The sequence below is a fragment of the Gouania willdenowi genome, chromosome 19 (genome assembly GCF_900634775.1).
Source record: "Gouania willdenowi chromosome 19, fGouWil2.1, whole genome shotgun sequence".
Classification (NCBI taxonomy): domain Eukaryota; kingdom Metazoa; phylum Chordata; class Actinopteri; order Blenniiformes; family Gobiesocidae; genus Gouania; species Gouania willdenowi.
In genome coordinates, this window is record NC_041062.1 from 20,764,509 (window position 1) to 20,789,644 (window position 25,136).

Sequence of the window (25,136 nt, forward strand, 5' to 3'; positions counted from 1 at the left end):
GGGGGCGGAACCCCCTGTGGGGTCACCTGGAATTAAAATGGGGTCACCTGAAATATCTACTAATTGGTCAAATAAATAAATAAAACTCAGGAAAAAAACAGATTGAAATTCTACAGACACTAGATCTCAAATAACTGAATCCTATACTTCAACGTTCTCAAATATAAATCAAGTTAATAAAGAATGCTAAGGTGGCACACTGTGCACTAATACTGGCTACTTTGTATTTGTAACACACTTTAATAAACATGATCAAACATGTATTCTTGGAGAAGAAAAAAATGTCTGTGGGGTCGTCGGACATTTGTGACCCCAAAATTGTTGGGAACCTCTGCATTAAAGTTTTCCAAAATGAGATCTGTATATGCTAGCTGTTTAATATCAGAGCTTTACTTTGGTTCTGTGGCTTTATTGCTTCTCAGGCTATTCAAAATTAAAAAAAAAAAAAAAAAATACATTTAGCAATGCATCTTAGACCTGCTATGATTAAAATAAATAAATACTACAGTATCACTAATGTTATCTCGCATATACATATATTTAGTGTGTGAACAGGAGTTTTTACAGATCTCTATTGTATGTAATAAGAGTGTTTAAAAATGGCTCCAAAGCACACAGTCACTTTATCCTTCATGTGCTTTCACCCTGGTCGTTTATAGTGGTTTCCCATTAGAGTCAGAAACACTGGTTGATGCCCAGTTACTGTGTGAGAAAGATAAACAGAAGCATGTGTGTGTTGTAATTAGTGGCCTAATGCTGCCAGGAACCTATTGTTATTTAGATTTATAGTTTAAACATATGTGGTCTATACATTAGAGTGTTGCCTATTTGACCCTGTGCCATCAAACACCCTGAACAACAAAGTTAGTCCTGATTTGGTTTGACACTCCTGAGGCCTTATCTTGATTGGTTGAAGGGAGGACGGGTGGGAGAGGCCATCCTCCCTGTGAGAATCTACAGGCGCTCCCACTTTCAGCGTCTCCATGGAGAGTGCGGACGGATCTACCTTCCAAAGAACCACAGAGCTCTGTATGTAGAGGTCAGGAACATGATTCAAATCATTTAAATAAGTCTTCCTGGCTCCGATTCCTGGAAACAAGAGGATTATACAGAACTAAATGCAAAATTCTACCAGTCGCTTTAAAAACTTCTTTCAAATCCACCTTCAGTTGCTTTCATTCTGGAGGTTGAGTGCAGTTCAGATGTACCTTTGTGAGAAGAACTGTGGAGCAACAGCAGCGATGAGTGGAAGACCAGAGGAGACCAGGGGGGAGGCATGAAGAGGCAGAAACACATGAACTGCTTTCCATGTGAACACACAGCAACATGCTAACTCTGCTGCCAACCTGGCACAAGAGGACCAAACTGCTGTTCATCCTGCTCTCTGTCAGCACCTGCCACCAGGTAACACAGACACTGAGAACCGCTTATTTCTTTGTTTTCTTTAGGATTTAATGTCCTCTGAGATCCAACCAATCACCAGTTGTGTCTCATACAACTATTTTTATAAAGAAAGTGTCTATTCGTACGGTTGCTGTATGAACAACCCCCGGTGCTATTGGTACATTTACCGAAGTACAGGGTTAGGGTATAACCCTATATCGCAACAATTTTTATGGTCAAGATTAGGTTTACGGCTAGGTTTAGTCTTAGTTAAGTGACTTAAACTGGTCAATGAGGGGCGCTGCGTATGGATAGAATGTCGGTATATTGACAAGGCAAACGTACGGATAGCCACTGCCCTTTGTATGTCCCTAGAACACTATCACTAAAATTAGTAACACCATCACAAACGCTCGGTAATTTTAAACCAATTTATCATACCTGATAAAGAGTAATTATAATCAAAATATGACATTACATGCCAAATAAGAGTTGTGCTCTTGTATTCTCAACTATGCCATACCTAACATGGCATAGTTGTATGTATAGTATTAAACCTACCATGGTTGGATTCTAAAAATATTAACCAAAATTATTGAAAAATTAGGATTGTAAGAACAAGAAATTCTTAGGAAAATAATGAAAGTGGAAACTTGGTCTTTGGTCTACTCGTTTCTGGGGCATTTGAGGCTTTGAACGCACTGTGGAGGAGAGTGGAACAAAAAATGGCATTTTTCGATTGGGTAAAAATGATCACCTGACTAAAATATTTGGTAACACTTTACTTGAAGTTTTCATACAAAGGATGACATTACGCTGTCATTATCTGTCATTAGCATGAGGTGTCATGAAGCTGTCATTAAGTGTCGGTCGCTAAATTATTATTATTACACCTTTGGAGCTATGTTGCCATTTTTTGGGTTAGGTGGAGAGATCTAGTGGGGTAGGTAGGGTTAGGGTTAACCCCAATTTCCACTGGATGCGGCTCCGCTGCCGGTGCCCTCCTACAGATATACGCAGGACTTCTGTTTCTGGCGAACACCGGAGCACAATTCATCAATCAGCACAGAGCAAATGAATCTAAACAGGAAATGAAGCACGTAGTCCGCAATAAAATATCTGGTTACTTTTCAAAATAAAACACTTCAGATTATATTTCACGTAACTACATCACCAAAATGTCATAGTGTGTAAAAACAAAATCACATTCACTATATTGTTTCCTCTCATACTGTAACTACACTGTAAACTGGAGCGACTTTGATTTAGTTCATGTTTTACAGGTGCAGTTTTATCTCTTCTCTGTTGGCTGTTGATAAAAAATGTGGCTATGACAAATCCAGAGTCCAACCTTCTTGTTCTCCTTCGTTAGGAACACTGACATGATTATCTGTTTATTGTTGTGTTTATAACACATACATTTAACCGCGTTCTCATGCAATTATATAGATATAGAGAACTGCTCTGTCTCGTGACGTCACAGTCGACAAACCGGAGTGCACCGTGGCGCACTCAAAACGCAATATACTCATTTTAGTTCAGTTTAGTACAGAGCAGTTAATCTTTAGTGGGCCACAGATTTTAGGCTGGAAAAAGAGCATTTTAAACATTATTGTGCTCTAGTTTGTACTTCCACGTATCAGTACATTAGAAAATATGTCCAGCACTGATATTAACAAAACAATAAGTGACCCATAACCATTCATTTTAAATAATTTAGATTCTGTGGCCATTTTGTTACGTAATTTGGGGAGATTTTGTGGAAAAATTTGAAGAAAATTGCAGGGTTTTGGAAAAATTGAGAGTTGTTTTAATAATTTGACAATAAAAATGTGATAAAAGCATGGGGGAAATGTGAGTCCTGCTAATATTGAATTTGTGTATTCTTTTGGAGATATATTTACACAATAATTATGGGTTTCTCTGACTTTTTTATTTTCTGCTGTGGGCCATATAGAATGCTCTAAAGGGCTGAAGCTACCAAGACACTCATAAAAATAATGTAAATAAGTTTGCTTGGGTGAGAATCACCCGCCAATAGTGTTCTAGTGTTAAACTTCTATGTAGTGCTCGAGTTGAGGGATGAAATCCACCCTGAACTTAAAATGGTCAAAACCATCTCCTTTCGCTTCCCTTGTGTCATTTTTATAAATTAATGTGGAAATATTACAATTTTAACATTGGAAATATTACCACTGTATCAACATTTAGAGGGCTTTGTGTGTATGGGGGGAACTGGGGGCTAAACGGGCTCAAAACTGAGTCTGAGCAGATTGCTCGGTCAATGGAAGAACTTCCTGCTGTCTGTCATTTTTATCATTTTTTCCGCTTTCCTCACATTCCATCACTAATTCCCCATCAGATTGTGAGTAATAAATAAAGCCATACTATCATCCATCTGATTGACGAGTTTCCAGGAGTTTCCCACAATGCCGCCTTCCTGCTCATACCGTGTTACCATGGTCACGCATGGAAGTGCAAAGCAAACAGTAGCATAGAGGGTAATGTTGGGGGGGTGATTTGTTGTCTGTCAGTGTGTGTGTGTGTGCGTGCGTGCGTGTGATAACTGGAGATAGGCACCAGCACACCCCAGTAAATCTGTCAAGTCTCCTGTTTTGACCAGGAATCTACTACCATATTTGACTATTTTACCCCTGTTTCTCGCCAGTCTCCCGTAAATATCCTATATTATAATGTATTAATAATTAAAAAATAAATAAATAAAAACATTCTTCTGCCTCTCTAAGCTGAACGCTGTCACTAGCCTCGCGAGAACTGCCACTGGCCTGGGTGGCAGTTCTTGCAAGATTAGATTAGATTAGATTAAATTAAATTAAATTAGATTAGATTAGATTAGATTAGATTAGTGCAGACAGCAGGAAGATACCCAGAAAAAACAAAAAAAAGAGATGGATGGATGTGAAGGAGTTCCAAAAAAAAAACAAAAAAGTAATGTAAATATCTTCCTAAAGAGGAGCAAGATGGCCACAGTTATTGCGTTCTATAAGATTTGTAGTTGTGATTTTAGCGTTTCCAACGGGGGAAGAAATGACCATGAAAAAATCCACCAAGCAATCAATCCAACTTTATTTATAAAGCCACTACCACCTCCTCGCTGATTCTCCTCCACACCAAATCCTTCGTAGTCCGGTTCTGGTTAAAAAGGCCGTGTCATACAGCTCCAGGTGGTCACACACAGCTTCTACTCCATGGTTGAATGGGTGAACAGACCGGTGTCCGTGTTGACAGCCTGACGTCATCGTCATCAAAGACTCTGGCTTTCATCATGCGAAACAGTCACAGTAGTTCAATATTTTCAACTCTTGCTAATGTGCGAATATGATGAAAAATCGGGAGCGCGCTCGCACGGCCAACGCTCTTGACGCGCGGATCGAACCGCACTGTGCAACAGGAAAGATTTCGCATCTGTGACGCATCTATCCATTGACTTTGTACGTAATCTGGTTGCACAAACATTTCATGACGCATTTGGTGTGAACGCAGCATAAGACAAAACAAAATATAAAATAACAGTATACATAAAATCAATGCAATTAAAAACCATACGCCAAAGTAAAAAGATGCATTTTTAAAAGAGATTTAAAAACAGGCAGAAATGAAGCCTCTCTGATATGAAGTGACAGAGCATTCCACAGCTTCGGACCCGCAACTGTAAAAGTTTGGTCGCCTCTGAGCTTTTTTTTGCTGTCTGGCACCGTTAGCAGTCGCTGGTCAGCTGATCTACGTGCTCGAGCAGGACATAGGGATGAAGAAGGTCTGCCAGGTATTTGGGTGTGAGGCCATGAAATGATTTTAAATCAATCGTAAAATGAACTTACAACCAGTGTAAAGTGCTGGAAGTGTACGGACAGGGGAAATGTGCTCAGATTTCCTTGTGCCAGTTAAAAGCCATGCAGCAGCATTCTGTACCATCTGGAGACGAGAGATGGAGGATTTACTAATACACATGGAGTGAGTTACAGTAGTCCTGTTGAGAAGTAATAAAAGCATGGATCACTGCCTCAAAATGTTATAAAATGATATATTAAATTCCTTCCAAAAAAGTGTTAAAGGATGTAAAGTCTGTAACAAATATGTATAATAATTCATTAGTGAATAGCAGAGAACCACATGAGTGAGCATGATAAATGAAAATAAAATATGTAATGTCTAACTTAACTTAAATGTCTAACTTAAAGACAAGCAACGTTTAATTACCAACAAATATGCAATGTGTTGACTTCTATATGAATTGTAAGTATATTAATTAAACAAATGTGCTTCATATACTTTTATGTTTTTATTTAGACTGTATTATAACGTAGGAATGTTCACAGCATTTTAATGTCAACAAATGTAGCCCAACCACATTCTAATCATTTAATTGTATTTAGTAAGTGGTTGACAAGTGGATATTTCTTGTACACCCATCTTAAATTATAAGGGATACTGAACATGATCGGGGTGGTGGGACGGCTCGTTGTGGGCGCCTGAAATTTTCCCATTTTTTTCAAATCCAAAACTTGACAGGTGAGGTGTGACCCTGATATGGAAGCTTTCATTAAAAGTACATTTTTATGATTTTAAATTCAAATATGTTTCTATATACCGAGAGGCGGATTCACTAAGATCTGAAATAAAAGGTGGTAAACCAGTTGTGTCCCTAAATCCTTTGGTCATGCAGTTTCCTCACCTGCTGCAAGGAATTCACTAAGATTGCTGCAATGATTAGTGCACGTGCAGAAGTGGTGGAGACCGCCCTACTTAAATGATCTTTTTGCTCGTTCAATGCGGAGAGGTGTGCACAAAAGCACACAATGACATTTGAGGAAGTTACATTGGAGACAGATGGACTCCTCTGTCTGCTGCACAAACATTTAATAATGTAGAAAACTAAATAAACAAATAAAAATATTTTTTAAAAAAAACTAAAAATGGTGCCATTGATATGAGTTAATGCAGCAACACAGTCTGTCAATCAGTCTATACCATTTGAAGATGATCTACTGACCATAATCCAGCAGGTCTGAGCAGTGCTGTGTGACGCACACTATCATATGTGAACATTGTGCCATCACTGCATAAATTATGCATCTGATCAGCTGATTCTGGCCTAATGCTCCTTCCATCAATGCTACACCAGAGTTTGACGGTCAAAACATCACTGAAACGGTGCGTCACACACACTTAACTCGTAGTTTATTTTCTCATTCAGTGGCTGTTAATTTTGACTATTGTTTTATTTGAATTATTTTCTTCTATTAGAAAGGTTTCTGACGCCTTTTTTTCATCTCAGCTGTGTTTTGTGTCAACATTTACTGCAGCAGATTTCTGCGTGTGTTTGCACCTGCTTGACAGTCGTACTATTTTGATGTGCTAGAACAATTGCCGCAAACAGTTCCAGATTTGATGAATTGCATTGCGCCCACTGTATTCATTGATTTGCATGTCCTCCTCCTATTTTCTCCCCTTGTGAGCTCCGCCTACTATACATATTCATTAGAGGCAAACACGCTAAATGGATAGTGACGTGCAGGAGCCACGCACTCCTGATTCTCTGGGGTTTGTACAGCTTATTAGCGAGTGGAGTGACGTTTGCACATGTTTTAATCCCCCTAAACCTTTAGTGAATCCGCCCCTCATTGTTTTGGGGAATTGTATGAAAAGCTTTATTTATTAAAAAAAAAAAACTGATCAAAGGCAGCATTGTTGATGAATAGGGAGCACTGCAGCTTGGAGTTTGCATGTTAGCATAGATTTCCCCTGTAATGGTTAATCAGCACCTCTACATTGAAAAGTAGTGTCCTGCTGTGTTGTAGGACAGAATGAAGAGGGTACTGAAGAATGAATGACAAAGTTTTCTAACAATCCCTAATCAGACAAACTTTGTTTTTCCCACAAAGTATTGACCCAAAAGTGATAAAAATTAGACTGCAGCACCTGATAAGTTGACGCTATTCTCATTTCTGCAACATGTTAAATACACAGACACACACATTTCTAGATTAGACGGCTCTGTCATTGTCTAATCATGACATGACACATTCCTTGGCTGAGCCAGCAGTGCATGGAGTGATAATAAAGGGTGGTGACAGGTCATTTGCATCAGAGGAATGAGGATGTACAACAGCACTCGTGCACCTCCCACACATGACACTGAGCAGTGAGCTGGCCTGAAAAACAACCTTATCAATTACAGATTAGACTCTGGTGCAAATATTGGCTCAGTAAGTTTAATTCTGTCACTGAGTGGATAAACGGGATAAACACTGCACCTCATACAGTGCAACCTCAGACAAACCTCATCTTCAACCATCTGTGAGTCTGACAAAAACATATACTGTTCAAAACATTGTATTTATTCTTTTTAAAACCTCATTTTTTTGATTAATGTCCTTATTGGTCTCAAAAGTTAAAAGAAATCCCACTAAAGCCTAAAATCTCTACCCTGATAAAACCATAAGAGCAATAGGAAACTGATCGATCAATACTGGAAACAGTGTTACGCGTCAGCTGATAGGAATCCTCCACAGAGGAACTGATTGAAATGAGCTTTTAACATTTAAATATTAACGAGAAATCTGAACTACTGCTGAAATAATGACTAATGATTCTTAGATATCTCAAATTGTTATTCTTACAAGTGATAAGGGAATTACTGATATATGTAATTAAATTAAAGATGTATGTAAATATATTTTGATCAGTTAAAATTAGGCTACTATATGTGAAAATATGTCACCACATATCTAAAATTGACATTTTGACAGGTTGCAATGTAAATTTCACTTGTAAAAACTAAAACTTCAAGCCCTGCTGATTAAATGTTAAAACAGTTTGCAATACACTATGCGCTGATGCACCGATGCTACCTAGTGTAGACAAAGGGTATTGCGTAGATATTAGATATCAGTATGACATGTCTGGGTAAATGATTTAATGATTGTTTTATGATGAAACCATGTATGTGTGGACATGAATCTACTATAATAAGATGTGAACACTTTCCATCAGGTGACAGGCTCGTTGCTGGAAAGCCTCATAGCCAGACGGATCGAGTACTGGGAGAACTGCAACAAAACTCTGACCAGTGCACTCCTGACAACTGGTGAGTCATTCCTTCATTCCTCTAGTCCAGGAGTCAAATACGGAGCAGTTTGTTCTGAAAGGGGCCACACATTTTTTGTCAAGAAAAGAGGAAATTCAACATTAACGTGCCCTGGTTTGCACTTCCACGTATAAATTCAAAATAAATGATAAAGTATGTGAGTACATTATATCTGTCCCTGCAGGATCTTCACCGAAATTTCCTTGATTTTTCAAATTTGATGACAATTTGTGTAATAATTTCAGGAAATGTTGACAGATTTTGAAAAAGTTAAGAGTTCTTTCAACAATTTGAGTTTAAAAATGGCTGCCGTGATGTGATATAAGAACTGGAAAACTGATCTCTGCAAATATTGTGGATTTTAATTTAATTTTTAGCATTTGGAGGGGCTGAGATATCTACAACTAAATTAGTTGGTAATTTACAAAATGTTTCATGTTTTTTTCTATCATTTTTACTTTCTCGAGCGGGCCAAATTTGATGCTCTAAAGGGCCAGATTTGGCCCCTGGGCCTTGAGTTTGACACAGGTACTCTTTTCCTTCACTGCACTTCTGAGAGTCTCGGTTTTGATGTTTTCATCACAGGAAACTACTGCAGAGGAGCATTTGACACGTTTGCCTGTTGGCCTCATTCACTTCCTGGTAACGTGTCCATCCCCTGCCCCGCCTACCTACCATGGATAACTGAGGGTAAACATGTTTCTTTACCATTTCTGTTCAAACATCTTCTTAAATTGAGTAGTTGACCTTTGTAAACCTTTCTAATTCTATTTCAATCTGCTCTGATTGCCAACCTCTGAAATCTCTAATTTTAGTAATAGTGTCCAAGTTACGGTACTCTATTTTAAAGACTTTCAGATTTGAAAGTGACAAACGTGAGAATGGTTCCTCTTTGAACAAAAGCATCTAAAAGTTTTTTTTTTTTTTTAAATATTTGACAAATGAAGGAGACTCAAATTTAGAAGGGCTGCAAAAACAGAATTATTCTTTACCTAAACTTTAAGGACCTATACTACGAAGCTAGATAATTATATCCTGGATTTATCTCCTTTAGTGGGCTTCACGAAACCAAACATTCTCCATCAGACAGAAGCTGTCTTGCAATTCCTTGTACTGTCCTAAAAACTGTACTTGGCCATTAAAACATTTCGGATTCTGGTTCTGATTACAACACACTAAGTTAAGCAATATAATTTCAGTCTGGCTACATGCCAGAGGTGGAGATTACAGAGTCAGACCAATCACAATCACAGAGGAACTGGAGAGCAATTTACATCACAATTGAGGAAGAATTTTTTAAAATATATGAAGAATTAAAATCCATAATTCAGACCAAAATCAACACTGTTGCTGCAGTAAAAGCAGGAAGGAATTAATGCAGGAATTGATGAGTGTTAATGCTTAAATTAGTGAGATTATAAACAGACACTCTTTCACTTTTACCTTGTCTGTAGCTTTGTGCGTTCATACAGATCAATATACATCATAGGGTGGACAATACTTGTATTTCATATTATCTTCCAAGTCTGAGGCTCTCAGCGTCGCCACAGAATACATGAATGAATGAATGAATGAATAAATTAATTAATTTATCACCCGATGCACACAGGTTTTATCAGCTGACTAATGTAGTTCAGTCTACAGATAAAAATATCTACAGGTATATTTCCTATAGGATGTCATGGGTAAATATAATAATTGCATCAATGTCTAAATATTTTCTCTCCTGCCAGCGTCACATCAGATCCACACAGAGACGTGTTCATAATGATCTTCCTTTGGTGGCTACACTTGGGGGCGGCGCTTGCATCCTGGGTTGTTGGGTGTTGCGGTGGGTTGCTCCGACAGCCGGTCTGGGTGACTTGGCCTGGTTCCTTGGGGCGCGCCTTCGCTGAGGGGGCCGCTGGCCCGGGGGCTCATTTGGGGGACCGCAGGGGCCGGCTTGTGTAGCTTCGGGGTGAGGGAAGGGTGAGTTGTGGGGCCTCGCTCGCGCTGGGGCCACCCCTGGGTAGGTGTGTGTGGGGGCGCGGCCGGTGGCTCCTGTCCTGGCAGATCCACGTTGGGGGTGGTTGGTCTGCTGGCTGGGGGCGCCGGGTGGGACTTTGAGTTTGGCGTCTCAGGGCGGGCTCCCCCGCCGTTTGCCCGGGGACTGGCCGTGGTTCAGTGAGGGTGGGGCTGGTGGCTGGGGCCCGCTGTCCTCCGGGCTGTGTTGGCGTCAGGGGTGTCTCATGTTGGCGCGTGGGTGGCCTCCGTGGAGGGGGGGGGGTACTTAGGTTTGCCTGCCTATCAGTCCGTGGCTGGCAGGGTGGCCCTGCTTGCCACGTCACTCACTCCCAGCTGGTCTGGCTCACCCACTTGTTGCACCACACTCACATACCCAATCCTTGGGGGGCTGGATGGTGGGGCTGGGGGTGGAGGGGGCCGCCGCCTGTGCTACTAAGTAGTGGCGCGGGGGCTGCACTCCCACCTCTGGCTGCCTTACTAATCCCTCCAATTTTAATTACACCTCAACACACCACCCCCCGGAGGGTGGTACCACCACTTCCACCCTCCGGAGCTATTGCACCACATACACATATATACACATAGGTTGGATGGGGAGCACCGGGATGGTGCTCTTTGCTGGGGAGCGGCTCTCGCTGTTCCGGTGATTGAGATCGGTATCGCCCGCTTGGTAGGTCTGTCCTGCTATCTGCGGGCTGGCGGGTGGGTGGGTTCTGCGCCTTTGGCTGGGGGCTGCTGCTCCGCATCGGTTGTGTGCCATTGGGGTGCCTCTCTCCCGCGGTGGTGGCCGCCGGTCGCTCTTTGCGCCGGGGGGGGCATTGCCCCGGGGGTTGCGTTGTCCGGTGGGAGGCGGGGCCTGGGCTGCTGTTCTTGCGCTGTCTGGGGCTCTTGCTGGGTTGTGGCCAGTTCGTGGGCTGGGGTGGGTGGGCGCGATTAGTTAGCGCGATAAGAGGAAATCCAGCTTCTTTGTATTGGCCCTTAAAAGCACACTTTGTAACTTTCGGCCATTAGGGGCGCTAGACCTGCAACTTTCACATCAAATGCCCCTAGTGGCCACAAGCACCGCAGCACTGTCGCAAAAAATCAACAAACCATCTGTCGGGCCAGCCTCCCTTGTCTTTTGATCGTGTATGCAGACAGTAGTTGACCTGGAACTTCGGGATAAGGATTGGCTCTAAGTGCTGAGTCGGTTGGGCTGGGGTGCGAAGCGGGGCTGGGCTCGCACCACAGCTGGAAGACCAGCCGCCACCGCCAACCTCCTCTCCCCACCGCCGGAGGCCCGGCGCTTGGCCCTCCTTGTTGCAACAGTGGCGCTCCCCTCCTACTCCTTGATCTTGTCGCTGTCGTCGGCCCCCTCAACACGGCAGTCGGGGTCGAGGCGGGCAGGGGACGGGCAACCCAGTGTACCGGGGTGGTGTCCGGCGTCAGGCAGAAGGAGGGCCGGGTCTCGGCGCCGTCTTTCTAGCCTCCTCAGAAGCAGTTTTAAACTTTTTGCTTGCCTCAAGTAAGCAGAATAATCAGTTTTAGTCAACTAAAGAACATTAAGACTAAGTCGACTAAATCTGTTACAGACATAGTTGACTAAAATATACAGGATAAGAGTTTATACATTTTTAAATGCCCATTTATCAACCTGATATGGGATTATATTATTTATCTATTTAATTCTTATTGACAGGGACCATGTACAATAGCATTAATCAACATGTGAAAATATGCTTTGTACCAGACTTTAGCTCTTGGAGCTAATTTCCATCTGCAATCCCCAAGACAGATAATTACAAAACAGTGTACAAAAAGCATAAAACAATACAGTTCATAATATTTACAAACAGTGCTATTGTACATTAAAAAATATATATATACTGTATATATAACTAAAATGTATACATATTTTGATGTTATATTTATATTTGTATCTTTTTAATTAGTCATAGTTTAGTTAATTTACCTTAAAAAAAAATTAGCCACTAAACTATGATTGGGGTTGGGGTCAATTACATTTTTCAATTACAATTCAATTCTGATTACGATAACTGTTGTTTTTTCCAATTACAAATACAATTATTTTTTTCTATCCCCTGAAAGTCTATTACAATTACGTTCTCCATTACTAAAGTTCAATCACAATTTTAGCATCTTTACATTTATATTTGAGTACATTTATTATAATATCTTATGAAAAAGCACAACTAGGGACAAGAGTTGAAATTTATCAGTAACTATAAACTCTTTGTACAAAACATCAGTTCCATTCACAGTATTGTTAATCTGTAAAATTGTATCGTGTATAATAGTATTAAATAAAACATCTATTATATCCTAACTCTGACCCCTAACTCTTCTAACCCTTACCACCTGTATGAGTGTGAAAATTCACTAACAGGTAGTGGGAAAATTTAATATAAAACATATTTTTGATATTTTAGCTACTTAAGCGTAAGCCATAGAAATGTTTTGCATTTAATAAAATTGTAATTGAAATTTTTTGTTGAATTTATATGGTAATTACAATCACAAAGTCAATTCTCTTAACTAATTCCAATTTAATTGCGAATACAATGGCGACAGATCCCTAAAATTACAATTACTATTATAATTATGCCATAATTGTAATGAATTATTAATTACGTGATTACAATTATAATTGACCACAATCCTGCCTGACACACACACACACGGCACATAATCCTTTATTTATTCTCCTGCAGGCAGCACCCGGAGGCTGTACAGACAATGTTTGGAAGATGGGAGATGGCGACAGATGGAGAACTCCTCTGAACCCTGGAGGGAGGACTCAGAATGTCTGGAGGATCATTACTTTAAAGACAAAGTAGGAGCATCACAAGCTGCTGCTCACAGTGTTTTTGGTTTGATGATCCTGAAAAGTAAAGAAAGTTCCTCTACCTTCAAAAAGCCACAAAGACGTTTCATGTCTTCTCTGTATTTGTGTCCAGGAGGAGGAGATGCTTCGTCAGACGGCTCTCAGACTCGTCTCCATCATTGGATACTCCCTATCCCTGTTCTCTCTCACACTGGCTACGCTCCTGATTGGTCTGTTAAGGTCAGAGGACATGCTATCGATGTCACTTTTAACATCCTGATGAGGGTTTATTTGTGCTTCAAACAAAAATGTTCACCATACTGAAGGTTTACCAGTGAAGTATGTAACGTTGTGACTGTGAGATTAGCCGACACAGTTGAAATGAACCAAATATTCTGCCAACTCCTATTTGTGTTTATAATCTGTGCAAGCAGGCTTTATAGTACTGTAGATAGGTGGTTTACAACTGACGTCACATATCCCATGATCCTCTCTGATTCGCTTGGATCCGCCTTCTCTTTTGTATACGGCTGCATAACAACACATCTTCAATGGCGGATTCATGTGATTTTTCCCAAATTTATCAAGGATTAAATATTCCAGATAAAGCTAGGTATTGCGGTACGATATAAGAGTGCGGTAGGGTTGACCACTACAGCAATTAATCAAAATTTGAAGACGATGTAGGCATGTGGCCGAGTGTAAATTACACGGACATCGTGAACTACTTGGTACTCACTTAGTGTTGTAGTAGTCGAGACCGGTCTTTGTCTCGAGACCAAATTTTAAAGGTCTCATTCTCGTCTCGGACTCGGAAGCATTTTGACTCAGTCTTGTCTCGGACTCGGGCTGCCCGGACTCAGGATTTTCCCTCAAGACCGTTCGAGACCAGCACTCATTCCTGCTATTTTTAAACTTTTTCATAATGTGATAATAACAAGGAGAAGAACGGGATAAAACAATCCTTTATTCATTCTTTAATCCATCCCGTATAATGGCCGCAACCTTCCTTAATGTGACTGAGTGACGTGTGTGACACACTCACACACACAAGCAGGAGAGAGAGGCGGAGCTAAACATGTCCGCGAACTTGTTGGTTGTGAAATTTGGTTTCACGAATCACAAAGAATACATTTGTAAAAGCACAGCAAAGAGCAAACACTCTGCGGTGTGCAGGTGAGCAGCCATGTTATTTCTTGGCAGAAATGCTTTGAAACACTTGCTGTACATTCAACTGACAAAAGATGCTCTGTCCTGAGTCGTTTAACACGTCTAGATGTAAATACCATGAAATAAATGCTGGAATTCTGAACTATTGTCTCATATTCATGTTTTGATCTGAAACCTTTAAATGTCTTCAGTATACAACAAAAACAAGGAATTGACCTTGCTGTTCCAATACTTTTGGAGGGGACTGTATGTGTTGGAGGTTTATTTTCTGTTGGCCACAGACGCTCCAACCATCGATGTGTGCCAGTAATGCTTTATTTCTGCTCTTTGCTTGATTACCTTCTTCCCAGGAAACTTCACTGTACCAGAAACTACATCCACATGAATCTGTTTGTGTCATTCATGCTGAGAGCAATCGCTGTCATTTCTAAGGAAATTATTCTCTACATTATGTATTCTAATCTTCCCAAGGACGACCCTGGCTGGAACTCCTACTCCAGCTCTGCGGTACGCCCATCAGTTTCTCATTATGAGCTTATATTGGCAGATTTTTCAGTTTTTGTAACATTTGACTCAAACCCAGATACTTCTTTAACAGACATCACTGATGTGCAAGTTCTCCAAAGTGTGCATGGAGTACTTTGTGGCCTGTAACTACTTCTGGCTGCTGGTGGAGGCCATATTCCTGCACACGCTGCTATTCACTGCAGCACTGACCAAGAGGCGTCTACTGAAGAAATACATGCTGCTGGGATGGGGTGAGACGTGGCACCAAAGTAACACACCATTGACATTTAGTAGAAGCAGTAATTTAGCTGTAAATACTGGTAAAGTGCTTCCTAAATACATAGGGTGGCCATATGTCCGGCTTTAAGACGGACCGTCCGGTTTTTAAAAGGTCTGTCCGTCTTCCGGCGCAGCCTTAAGCCGGACGTCCATTTGTCCTCCTTTTGACATAATCTTTTTTTTCTCCCATCTCATATGGTCTCTAATGAAAAAGTAAATGTGCCTGAACAAAAATAACTCAAACAATAAATAATAAAAAAAAAAACACTACATGCAATTATGCTTCCCCTTAAGAGGTATTTGTGGCAGTTTATTGGATGAAATTGGTGTAAAATAAATATAGGACATTTGATTGGTTAACAGTGCTGAACGTAGTCAAATTAGCCATGTGGACGTCGTTGACATCAGGTCAGTGTCAGCCAGACAACGTGAACCCACCCTGTCCACCTGCAGTCTGCAAAAATGCCAAAAAGAAAAACTACATTTAATCCTGAATGGACAAAGGAATATGGATTCATCTCCAAAAGTAGGAAGGATGATTGCCATGCATATTGTACGCTGTGTCGTTGTGATGTGGACGTAAGCAGCAAAGGTAAAGGTGCTAGCACAGACAAGCACAAGAGCAACAATCAAAGCGCGGGCACCTCTTCACTTTTTTCCTTTTTCCGTGAAGTCACATCTCCCCAGGATGACAAAATATCTGCTGCAGAACTTTGTAAAGTTTATCACACCGTCAAGCATCACCAGTCATACAGGAGTGTAGACTGTGGAATAAAAGTTGACCGGGAGATCTACAACAACTCAACAATCGCTAAAGGAGTAACCTGTGGGAAAACTAAAGCTAAAGCTTTATGTGAAAATGTCCTGGCACCCTACTCCATCCATGCGCATGTGGACTACATAAAAGAAAACGAACTGCACTATTCTCTGGCTACTGATGCCTCAAACAAAGGTACGACCAAGTGTTTCCCTATTGTCTTAGGATATTTTCACTTTGTGTAGGGCGTGCAGCGCTACTCGATTTTTACAGTGACAGCAACGAGACATCGGAAGCTATAACAAATCAGCTGCTGGCAAAACTTGAGCTTTCTGGTCTGGATTTGCAAAAAATGTCAGCATATACAGCAGACAACGTCAGCGTTAACTATGGAAAACACAACAGTGTTTATCAGAAGCTAAAACACAAGATATGCAGCTGGCAATATGGATCTGGATATTGAAAATGTTGTGTTAAAAGTGTATAGCCATTTTAGCATCTCAGCCAGTAGAACAGCGCAGCAGAGGGAGTTTTGTGAGTTTGTGGAGGTGGATGAGTGCAACCTGCTGCGGCACGTCATCACAAGGTGGCTGTCTCTGCTGCCATCTATCGACCAAATGCTGAAGTGCTGGAAGCCCCTGACCAGCTATTTTCAGAGCCTGGGTGTTGAAGAATGTCCGAAGATTTTATGGAAGTGCTTTGCAGAGGACCGCACTGAAGTGTCCGAGATGTACCTCATCTTCCTCAGTCACATTCTGAAGGTGTTCTCAGACTGCATTGAGGCACTTGAGGCCAAATCATTCGGCAAAACTTCTGTTTTTAAAGTGATGACTGAACTTAAAGGGAAACTTGAGAGGCTGAAGGACCATTTTTTTGGCTTTGCTGTAAACAGCAGACTTAAACAGCTAACTCCTGATTTGGCAAATAAATGTGAGGCTGATTTTATTCAGTTCTATGAAAGAGCAAAGAAATATGTGAGTGAAAGGTGTTTAATTCTGTTCCCTTTACTCCGTCTTAAAGCATACAGAATGGACGTTGTTATTTCTCAGTTGCTCTTTATTTATCCTCGTGCCTCTCAGCATACATATTACTGCAGCCGGCTCTAGCTCCGGTCCATGTCACACTCAAATCGGTCCCCCTAGGAACACCTATATACATAGCCCTTGACACAAAAGGTATGACTTCTCTGAGAACAGCTTTCATAGCAAAATGTCAAAGCTCAGCCTTACAACTGCTGTCTTTTGAAGAGTACAGTGATGCAGTCCAGGCCTGCAAACTGAAAAACATTGATATGGATGGATGTCTTTTCAATGATGACCACAGCATGGAGAAATGAGAGAAATCGTCTCGATGTGGAAAGTGTCAAGGCAGAACTGCAAATTTGTGTCAACTTCACGTTGGAGTGCACAGACATGTACAGAAAATTACTCTCAAACAAAAAACTCTTGGAAGCAGCCAGAAAAGGCCAGAAATAAAAAAAAAGTAGACCTTCACATCTTTGGTGAGTACAACAAAGTTATACTATGTGATCATTTTGATATTATTTTTTAGTTTTTATCCGAGCTTTGTTGAGTTTTGAAAAGTGTCCTCCTTTTTGGTGTTATGGAAATGGCCACCCTATAAATACATAATATTGTTCCTTACAAAACAGAGAAAAGAAACTGATCTGTTAAAATACCACCAGGGAAGTTTAGCTGGAAATCCCATCACAGTTTTTATGGATTTTGTGATTAAAGTACACAAGAAAAAAACAACAGTCATGCACATAATGAAAAGTATGTTCAATTAATTACTTTCAATCCCTAAGTAATTAGTGACGATGCTACTTTTTTCTTTGGTTCAAAAAGTTCCCAAGATTTATGCTTGTACTTTATAATTTATTATAACCTTTTCAACCTTTTCAACATTATTGCTAATGTTAAGCTATTGCTAGGCTAATGCTAGGTTAGTGCTAATCTTAGTGAAGTGCTAATGCTAGGCTAATGCTTGGTTAGTGTTGATGCTAGGCTAATGCTATTGATAGGTTAGTGTTAATGCTAGATTAATGCTATTGTTAGGCTAATGCTATTGCTAGGCTAATGTTGTTGCTAGGCTATTGCTATTGTTAAATCTAGGTTAGTACTTATGCTAAGTTAGTGTTAGGTTCATGTTAGGTTAATATTTAGCTAATGCTAGGTAAATGCTATTCCAAGTCTAATGCAAAGTTTGTGCTAATGCTAGGTAAATGCTAATGCTAGGTAGTGCTAATGCTAGGTTAATGCTAACACCAGGTTAATGGAAATTCTAATGCTAGCTAATGTTAATGCTAGTTAATGCCAATTTATGTTAATGCTAATACTAGTTAATGTCAATGTTAATGCTAATTTATGTGTATTCTAATGCTAATGCTAAGCGACACGGGCCATCACCTGCATCTTCACTTGCATTTTCTTCAAGAATTATTGTAGTAGAAATATTCTAGTTTACTATGCAAATACTTATTTTACTTCAGTGATGCTTTGACTTAGCTACTTATCTTGTATTGGTGCTGTTTTTGACAAGGAGTATCTGTACTGTCAGTCACATAATGTCGCTGACTGTATCATCCATCCACATGCATTGATGTGGCGTTACATGTTAATACTAGTACTAGTACATACTTCTCAAGCTAATGCCACTTTCTTGATCTGTGTATATAGTTAAATTACATATGAGCCTTAAAAAACAAAGCACGGGACACAGCGTTGAACTCTGCTAGTTTCAGTAGTACTTGTAAACAAACTCTTAAAGCCAATCAAATGTAGATGCAATGCAAGCATGATACTGACAGTGTGTCAACAGTTATTTTCATTTCATTAAGACTGTTTAGGTTAGTTTCAGTCTTGCCACTAAATTAAACTTATCAACTGGTTAGACAAAATTAATTCTGAATAAAGTTTGTCTTCAAGAACATTTTTTCCTCCTTTTTGTTTTTTATACTGCAAATATTTTTGGTCAGTTGTTGTCATCCTACTTATACTTATAGTATTTAGTCTAGTTTACTACAGGTCAAAAAGTATTGTACTTAGCATATATTATTCGGTTTGTATTTGATGATAATGCAGAAATAAAATGCCTCTTTTGCAGGAACTCCCGTCTTGTTTGTTGCTCCATGGACGGTCGTCAAGATTTTATATGAAAACACAGAGTAAGTGAGTTACTGTGATTCATCCTTAGCTAAAAGCTGAGTTTATGGCTTGACTTTGACCTCTGTGTGTCTTCAGATGCTGGTCGATAGTGAATCGAGGATTCTGGTGGATCATAAGGGGACCCATCTCTTTATCAGTGCTGGTACGTGACTCATTAACAAGTCAAAGAAGGTCACGTTTGTCACTGATGCGCCTGTTAGACAACACATTAGGCTCATTTAACGTCACATTTCAAGCTTTCAGCCTTGTGCAGGCATGTGATGATGAAGTCAGCTGAAGTCTCGAGCATGACAAATCTGAGACAAATTCAATTCAAAAGAAATGTTCTGTTTTTTTCTTATTTGGCATCTTTTCTTGTCTTTTTTTAGGTAATTTTCTACATATTCATCAAGATCCTGATGTTGCTTCTGTCCAAACTAAAAGCCGATCAGGTGAAATTTACAGACTACAGATACAGGTATTTGGAACTGTTACTGCTTTGACATCCAAATATCAGGAGCTGGATATCTGCCCTGAAGCAGTGAACTACTGGCATAACATTTAATCAGTTATTAACTATAGAGCACACATTCCTATCAACCCAAACATCTTGTAGCTGGAAATGTCAGATGGAGGTTTACTCTTAAAATACCTCTAATCGTTCATATTTTGCTCTCCTTAAGAAAAATACTAAATCACAAATGATCTTAACACACTTGAAAACTAGTGATGATGAGACATTTTGAATGTTTGGTAACACTTAACTTGAAGTTTTATACATAAGGCTGACAATACGCTGTCATTAAAGGGATTCTCCACTGTTTTTGCAAATGTGGCCTAAAACCTTTGAATTGCCCTTATTAGAAGATCTATGCCTAACAAAATGCATTATTTTGCACCATATTCGTTTTATTAACTTTTAAAAATGGGACTCGATTACCGTTTGAGAGTCTATGTGCCGCCATGTTGAAATGATGTCAGTGATGACACAAATTGCCCATTTTAGTCCATTGAGTTCTATAGCAGTGAAGCATTCAGGATCATTTAGCAGCTTTTTCAGTCAAAATGACAACTTATGCTGCTTTAGATTGCTCTAAAAATCAGTAAAAGTTAAAAAGATTTTATGTAAACCTCTTCTGTGTACCGAAATTTGATAAACAAAATCCGTGACCGCATGGGGCGACAGTTCCAACTCTGCTGTTTTTCATAGACCGCTGTATTTACATGCTCGGTGCATGTAAATACAGGCAACCAGGATTGACTGTTGCTCATTAATGTCTACCTACTGTACGTTGAATCTGTCCGTTGCAAAGAACTGGCATTCTTGTCAGAAATGGTTGAAGGTATAGTTTAAAGACTTAAGTCTGGATTTTTTTGCTCTTCTTCTTCATGCCATCTACAAAACAGCAGAAACCTTTGGAGCTCTGATGGCACTTTTGGGGTTCGGCGGAGGGCCGGTTTTAGGTCTTTCAGATGCCATCTGCCAACCTCCACTCACCTCCCCAACCCCCCCCACCACCACCACCATCACCAAAAGAATGAGGAATGTAATTTGGCACCCTCCCCCAGCAGATGGCGCCCTAGGCGGCCGCCTAAGTTGCCTAGCAGTAAGGCCGGCCCTGAGGTGGAGGGATCTAGTGGGGTTAGGGTTAAGGTTAGGGTAACAAACAACAATTATTGACAACCATCATGACACTTAATTCATGCTAATAACAGCGTAATGTCAGGCTTTATGTGTAAAACTTCAAGTAAAGTGTTACCTAATGTTTCGAGCGCTTATGAAGATGAACTATTTCGTTGTTGTGTACAATGCCAAAGACTCGTCTTCTGTCTAATAGCCTGGCAAGAGCAACACTGGTCTTAATTCCTCTGTTGGGAATCCATGAAGTGGTTTTCACCGTGCTGATCGATGAGAGTGTAGAAGGCAGCAGTCGCTACGCCAAAAACTTTGTTAACCTCACCCTGAGCTCTTTTCAGGTAAAAACTCGACAGTATTCATTTTATACCTATATACAGTATGTTTATACCAAATGAGCAGCTTTCTTATCGCTCGCATTGATTTGAATCTTTTGTATTGTTTTCTTGTTTTCAGGGATTTCTGGTTGCAGTGCTGTACTGTTTCGCTAACGGGGAGGTATGTCTGTCATCTTAAAACTAGCATTAGCTCTGTTACAGCCAGTGGTGTAAAACACAAAGAAGGTTGCTGCAGGCAATCATTTTAGTCAGAGTATGGATTAATATATCAAACATCATTTGCTCAAAAAATAAAAATGTAAAAAGTTGAAATTGCCAATCGAAAGTTTACAGTTTACTGAATGTTTACAGTGGAGTCTCATAGACGGATGCATACAAATGTTTTTACTTCATTCTTACTGTGATTTAATGTGTTTCTTTGCCAGACAAGAAGAACAGTAATTCAATTCACTCAATTTTTGTTCCCATTATTCCCCGTGATATCACCTCACTCTGTAAGACATTCACTTTTGGCTGGATTCTTTTCATGTAAGCCTTAAAATAAACTTTCAGGCTGTGAAAACACCATGAATGTGTTGGGAAGTCACTTTAGCAGAATTATTGGAGAAAACGCGAGAAGTTACAATAAGAATAGTAAAAACATGTATATGCCTCCGTCTATAGGACTCCACGTCCTACGATGCGCAAAACTTTTACAAAAAAAGGAAATAAATCAAGCAGCAATTTCATCCTTCCACAGCTTTTTTTTTTATAGCCAATGATCTTCGATGACTACACTATGTCTTTATCTAATAATTAAAAAATCATCATCTCAACCCAAGTCTTCTAATAAAATAAAGGTCTTGTGAAAGGAAGGTAGGAGGTTGTCCTAAATGAATATGTCTCATATTGGAGTAAACGTTGTATTTTAATACATCTCATTTAGAAGTGGTTCTCAAACCTTATTGGTTCATGTACCCCTTTTCTCTTTCTTTTAAATACAAGTACCCCCTTTGTCTGACTACAACATTTTACTCAGAATTCTATGAAAGAACAACTATAGACCATAATGATGGAATAAATGAGTGATAACACATTTTAAAGAACCTCATTTTGTAAATAAGTGAATTAAACTGTATTTATTGCCTCCTGAATAGATTTATTTCCATGGTTTTTATCATTTCCGGTCATCTCCCTCCTGATGTGGGACCAAGACTGATCCTTGTATTTTTAGTTGATGTTCTAATCAATATCATTTCTATCATTATTTTGTGTCATTTTGTGTATTTTGTTGTTAATTGTCTGTTCTTTTTTATTATTCAGTATATCTTATTTTGTGTTGTTTGTGTGTGTGTGTGTGTGTGTGTGTGTGTGTGTGTGTGTGTGTGTGTGTGTGTGTGTGTGTGTGTGTGTGTGTGTGTGTGTGTGTGTGTGTGTGTATTTAGTATGATTATCAGTTTTAACTACAAAAAAAACATTAAAAAGCAACATATTTTAATGCTTTCATTTCTTAATTTTCCTCGCTCTCTCTCAAGTACCCCCTGTAGTGCCATCATACACCCCTAGGGGTACACGTACCCCCATTTGAGAAAAACTGTTCTACATGATTTAATATTGAATATGTGTGAAATTGGTTGTCACACAAAATGCAGACGTCTGTCTTTTGTTTTGAAGGTTCAAGCTGAGGTGAAGAAGCGCTGGCAGCTTTTCCTGTTGACCAACCACTTCAGGGTGACTTCCTGTTTTCAAGGCTCACCTCTCAAGTATTTATGGAGGTGTACCTGTGGTCAGCACCTCCAGAGCGAACCCTATGACGAGCGCAGCGCCTCACCAATGAACCCACACTTTCTTCAAGTAGCTGTGCCTGGGCAAGGCAGGGGCCGAAGAACAGAACAGGTGAAGGGTCAGGGGCCGATGGGAAGCGACCCCACTGGGCTGGATTTTCTAACCAGGAAAAGTCTGTCCAGTAGCGATGGTGAGATGACGCTTGGAGAGACCATGGAGGAGATACTGGAGGAGAGCAAGTTCTGATCTCTACTGGACTGTTGACACTTTACTTTGTTCCTCTTTGCAAGCAACAATGTGTTTGGCTAGCGTATTACATTCTCCTATGCTAGCTTTGTCTGCATGGCTATAGCTATAAGTGTCCATGTGGTTTTCATACCATTTTATCCTACTTAACGTAGCAGGATGATGGATAAAAACAAACACATCAAGTACGTAGCAGAATACAATTTGTACAAGTAAATGTGGCATCTTTTGGTACTTTTGGTTTCATGACTTCAAGTTACAAACATGTTTGGTCTAGACCAGTGGTTCCCAAACGGGTACAGGACTACATTGCGGGGAGTACTCGGAAAGAGCTAAGGATTAATTAAAAAAAATATATCTGGGTAATGTTCCTAGTTCCTTTTTTTTTTAACAAATTCACCACAAACCAATAGCACTATTGCTCAATAAAATACTATATTTCTTGTAATTTATTGAAACAGGGTTATTTAATGGTGTAGAGGCCATTTTCTTACACTTCTGACAATAGGAGACAATTATTAGTTGTAGTAATGTAGATTAAACCTTAGGGAACCAATGTTCTAAATACATTTAGGGGTTTAGGAGAGCCCGCAGTTCCACAAATGAAAAAGTATATGAAATTATGGAGAGGATACCTATGATATGAAGAGGGGGTACACATGATTTGACAAAAATGCAAAAGGGGTAGTCGGGGTACACAGGACAAAAAAGACTGGGAACCACTGGTCTAGACTTTAGCTGATTAAAGTCCACAAAAAGAGCCTTTATGACAACAGTTTGCCTTTTAGCCAAAACAATATTCTATATGTATCAGATCTAAAAATGTTAGATTCCAAACTGTGTCCAGGTTACAAAAACATTCTACCGTGTTTGAAGAAGTACAAGCTAAAACTCTACTGGGTACTCACTTCAAAAACAATGTAAAACTGACATAAAGCTCCATTCTGTTGAAAATTGACAGTTTAGATCGTTTAAGGCCCAGGGACCAAATCTGGCCCTTTAGAGCATCCAATGTGTCCCACAGGAGAAAGTAAAAATGACAGAGAAAACATGTATCATTGTGTACATGACCAACTAATTCAGTTAGAAATATCTGATACACAAATTCATTTTTAATCTCAATTTTCCCAAATCCTGCAATTTTCCAAAATTAAATAAAAATTGGTCTCAAATTGAAGGACATTTAAAGTGAAGTAAAGCTTGAATATTATCGATGCATTACATTATTTGCACATCATTTATGCTTGGAAGTTCAAACTAGTATTTCAATATTGTTGAAATTGCTCATTTGCTTAAAACCTGCAGCACTTTTCAGATCAAACTGGTCCGTATTTGGTATTTGAACTAAAATGAGTTTGACAGATGGTATAGGTTCTTTCTGTGATGACTGTGCTGTAGTTCATCATGAACATGTAATGTTTAGCCAAACAAAATTTAAAGCAAATGTTGTATCCCTGTGCTATTTATTGTGAATGTATATACAAAGCCAACATTTGTTTTGTTTTTTTGTTTTTTTAATAATTTACAGATTTATTTACAGTGTACAAAGTCATTATCAGCATGCCAGGCCTGTTGTTATTCTCCATTGAACATATTTTGGAATGAATAATCATTATGAATACAGTGTATTTGTTGTCTGAGTCTGAAGTCTCCTTATGGGGTTTCCCAACAGATCCACTAACCCATAATGTTGAACTATGGGCCAATCTATTCGAATCTAGAAAAAGCTTTTTAAATTATTGTTTTTTGGGTTTTTTTTGTCCTTTTTCCCCACATCCTTTAGCCGACAACGTGTAAAAATGACAATGATCAATCAAATCAATCAAAGAAACTCCCTTAAAACATGAGATCTATTACACTTTTCTAACTAAAAAGATAAATAATAGATTCAAATTACACATCCAAAAATATATTTGACATACAGTTATTATTTAAACAGGAGAACTGCAATTAGGACATTGCAGGAACTGGAAA

At 39.6% G+C, this 25,136-nt stretch overlaps 1 protein-coding gene across 1 annotated transcript; it reads left to right on the top strand.

The window, feature by feature from the left end:
• Positions 1 to 969: 969 nt before the first annotated feature.
• glp2r (glucagon-like peptide 2 receptor) lies at positions 970 to 25,099 on the top strand. Its single transcript, XM_028477087.1, has 13 exons — positions 970 to 1,404; positions 8,398 to 8,491; positions 9,077 to 9,181; positions 13,207 to 13,328; positions 13,453 to 13,559; positions 14,840 to 14,996; positions 15,088 to 15,247; positions 19,138 to 19,198; positions 19,275 to 19,341; positions 19,568 to 19,656; positions 21,017 to 21,155; positions 21,271 to 21,312; positions 22,806 to 25,099. The coding sequence occupies exons 1-13, from the start codon at positions 1,327 to 1,329 to the stop codon at positions 23,160 to 23,162; spliced, it is 1,578 nt and encodes a 525-aa protein (XP_028332888.1). The 5' UTR covers positions 970 to 1,326; the 3' UTR covers positions 23,163 to 25,099.
• The last annotated feature ends 37 nt before the right edge of the window (positions 25,100 to 25,136 follow it).

What these genes read in the sequence shown, in the direction of transcription:
- glp2r (XM_028477087.1), top strand. Translation starts at nt 1,327, where the DNA reads ATGCTAACTCTGCTGCCAACCTGGCACAAGAGGACCAAACTGCTGTTC. An exon ending in CAGTGCACTCCTGACAACTG is followed by an intron (nt 8,492 to 9,076) that starts GTGAGTCATTCC and finishes TTTTCATCACAG; the next exon opens with GAAACTACTGCAGAGGAGCA. An exon ending in ATACATGCTGCTGGGATGGG is followed by an intron (nt 15,248 to 19,137) that starts GTGAGACGTGGC and finishes CCTCTTTTGCAG; the next exon opens with GAACTCCCGTCTTGTTTGTT.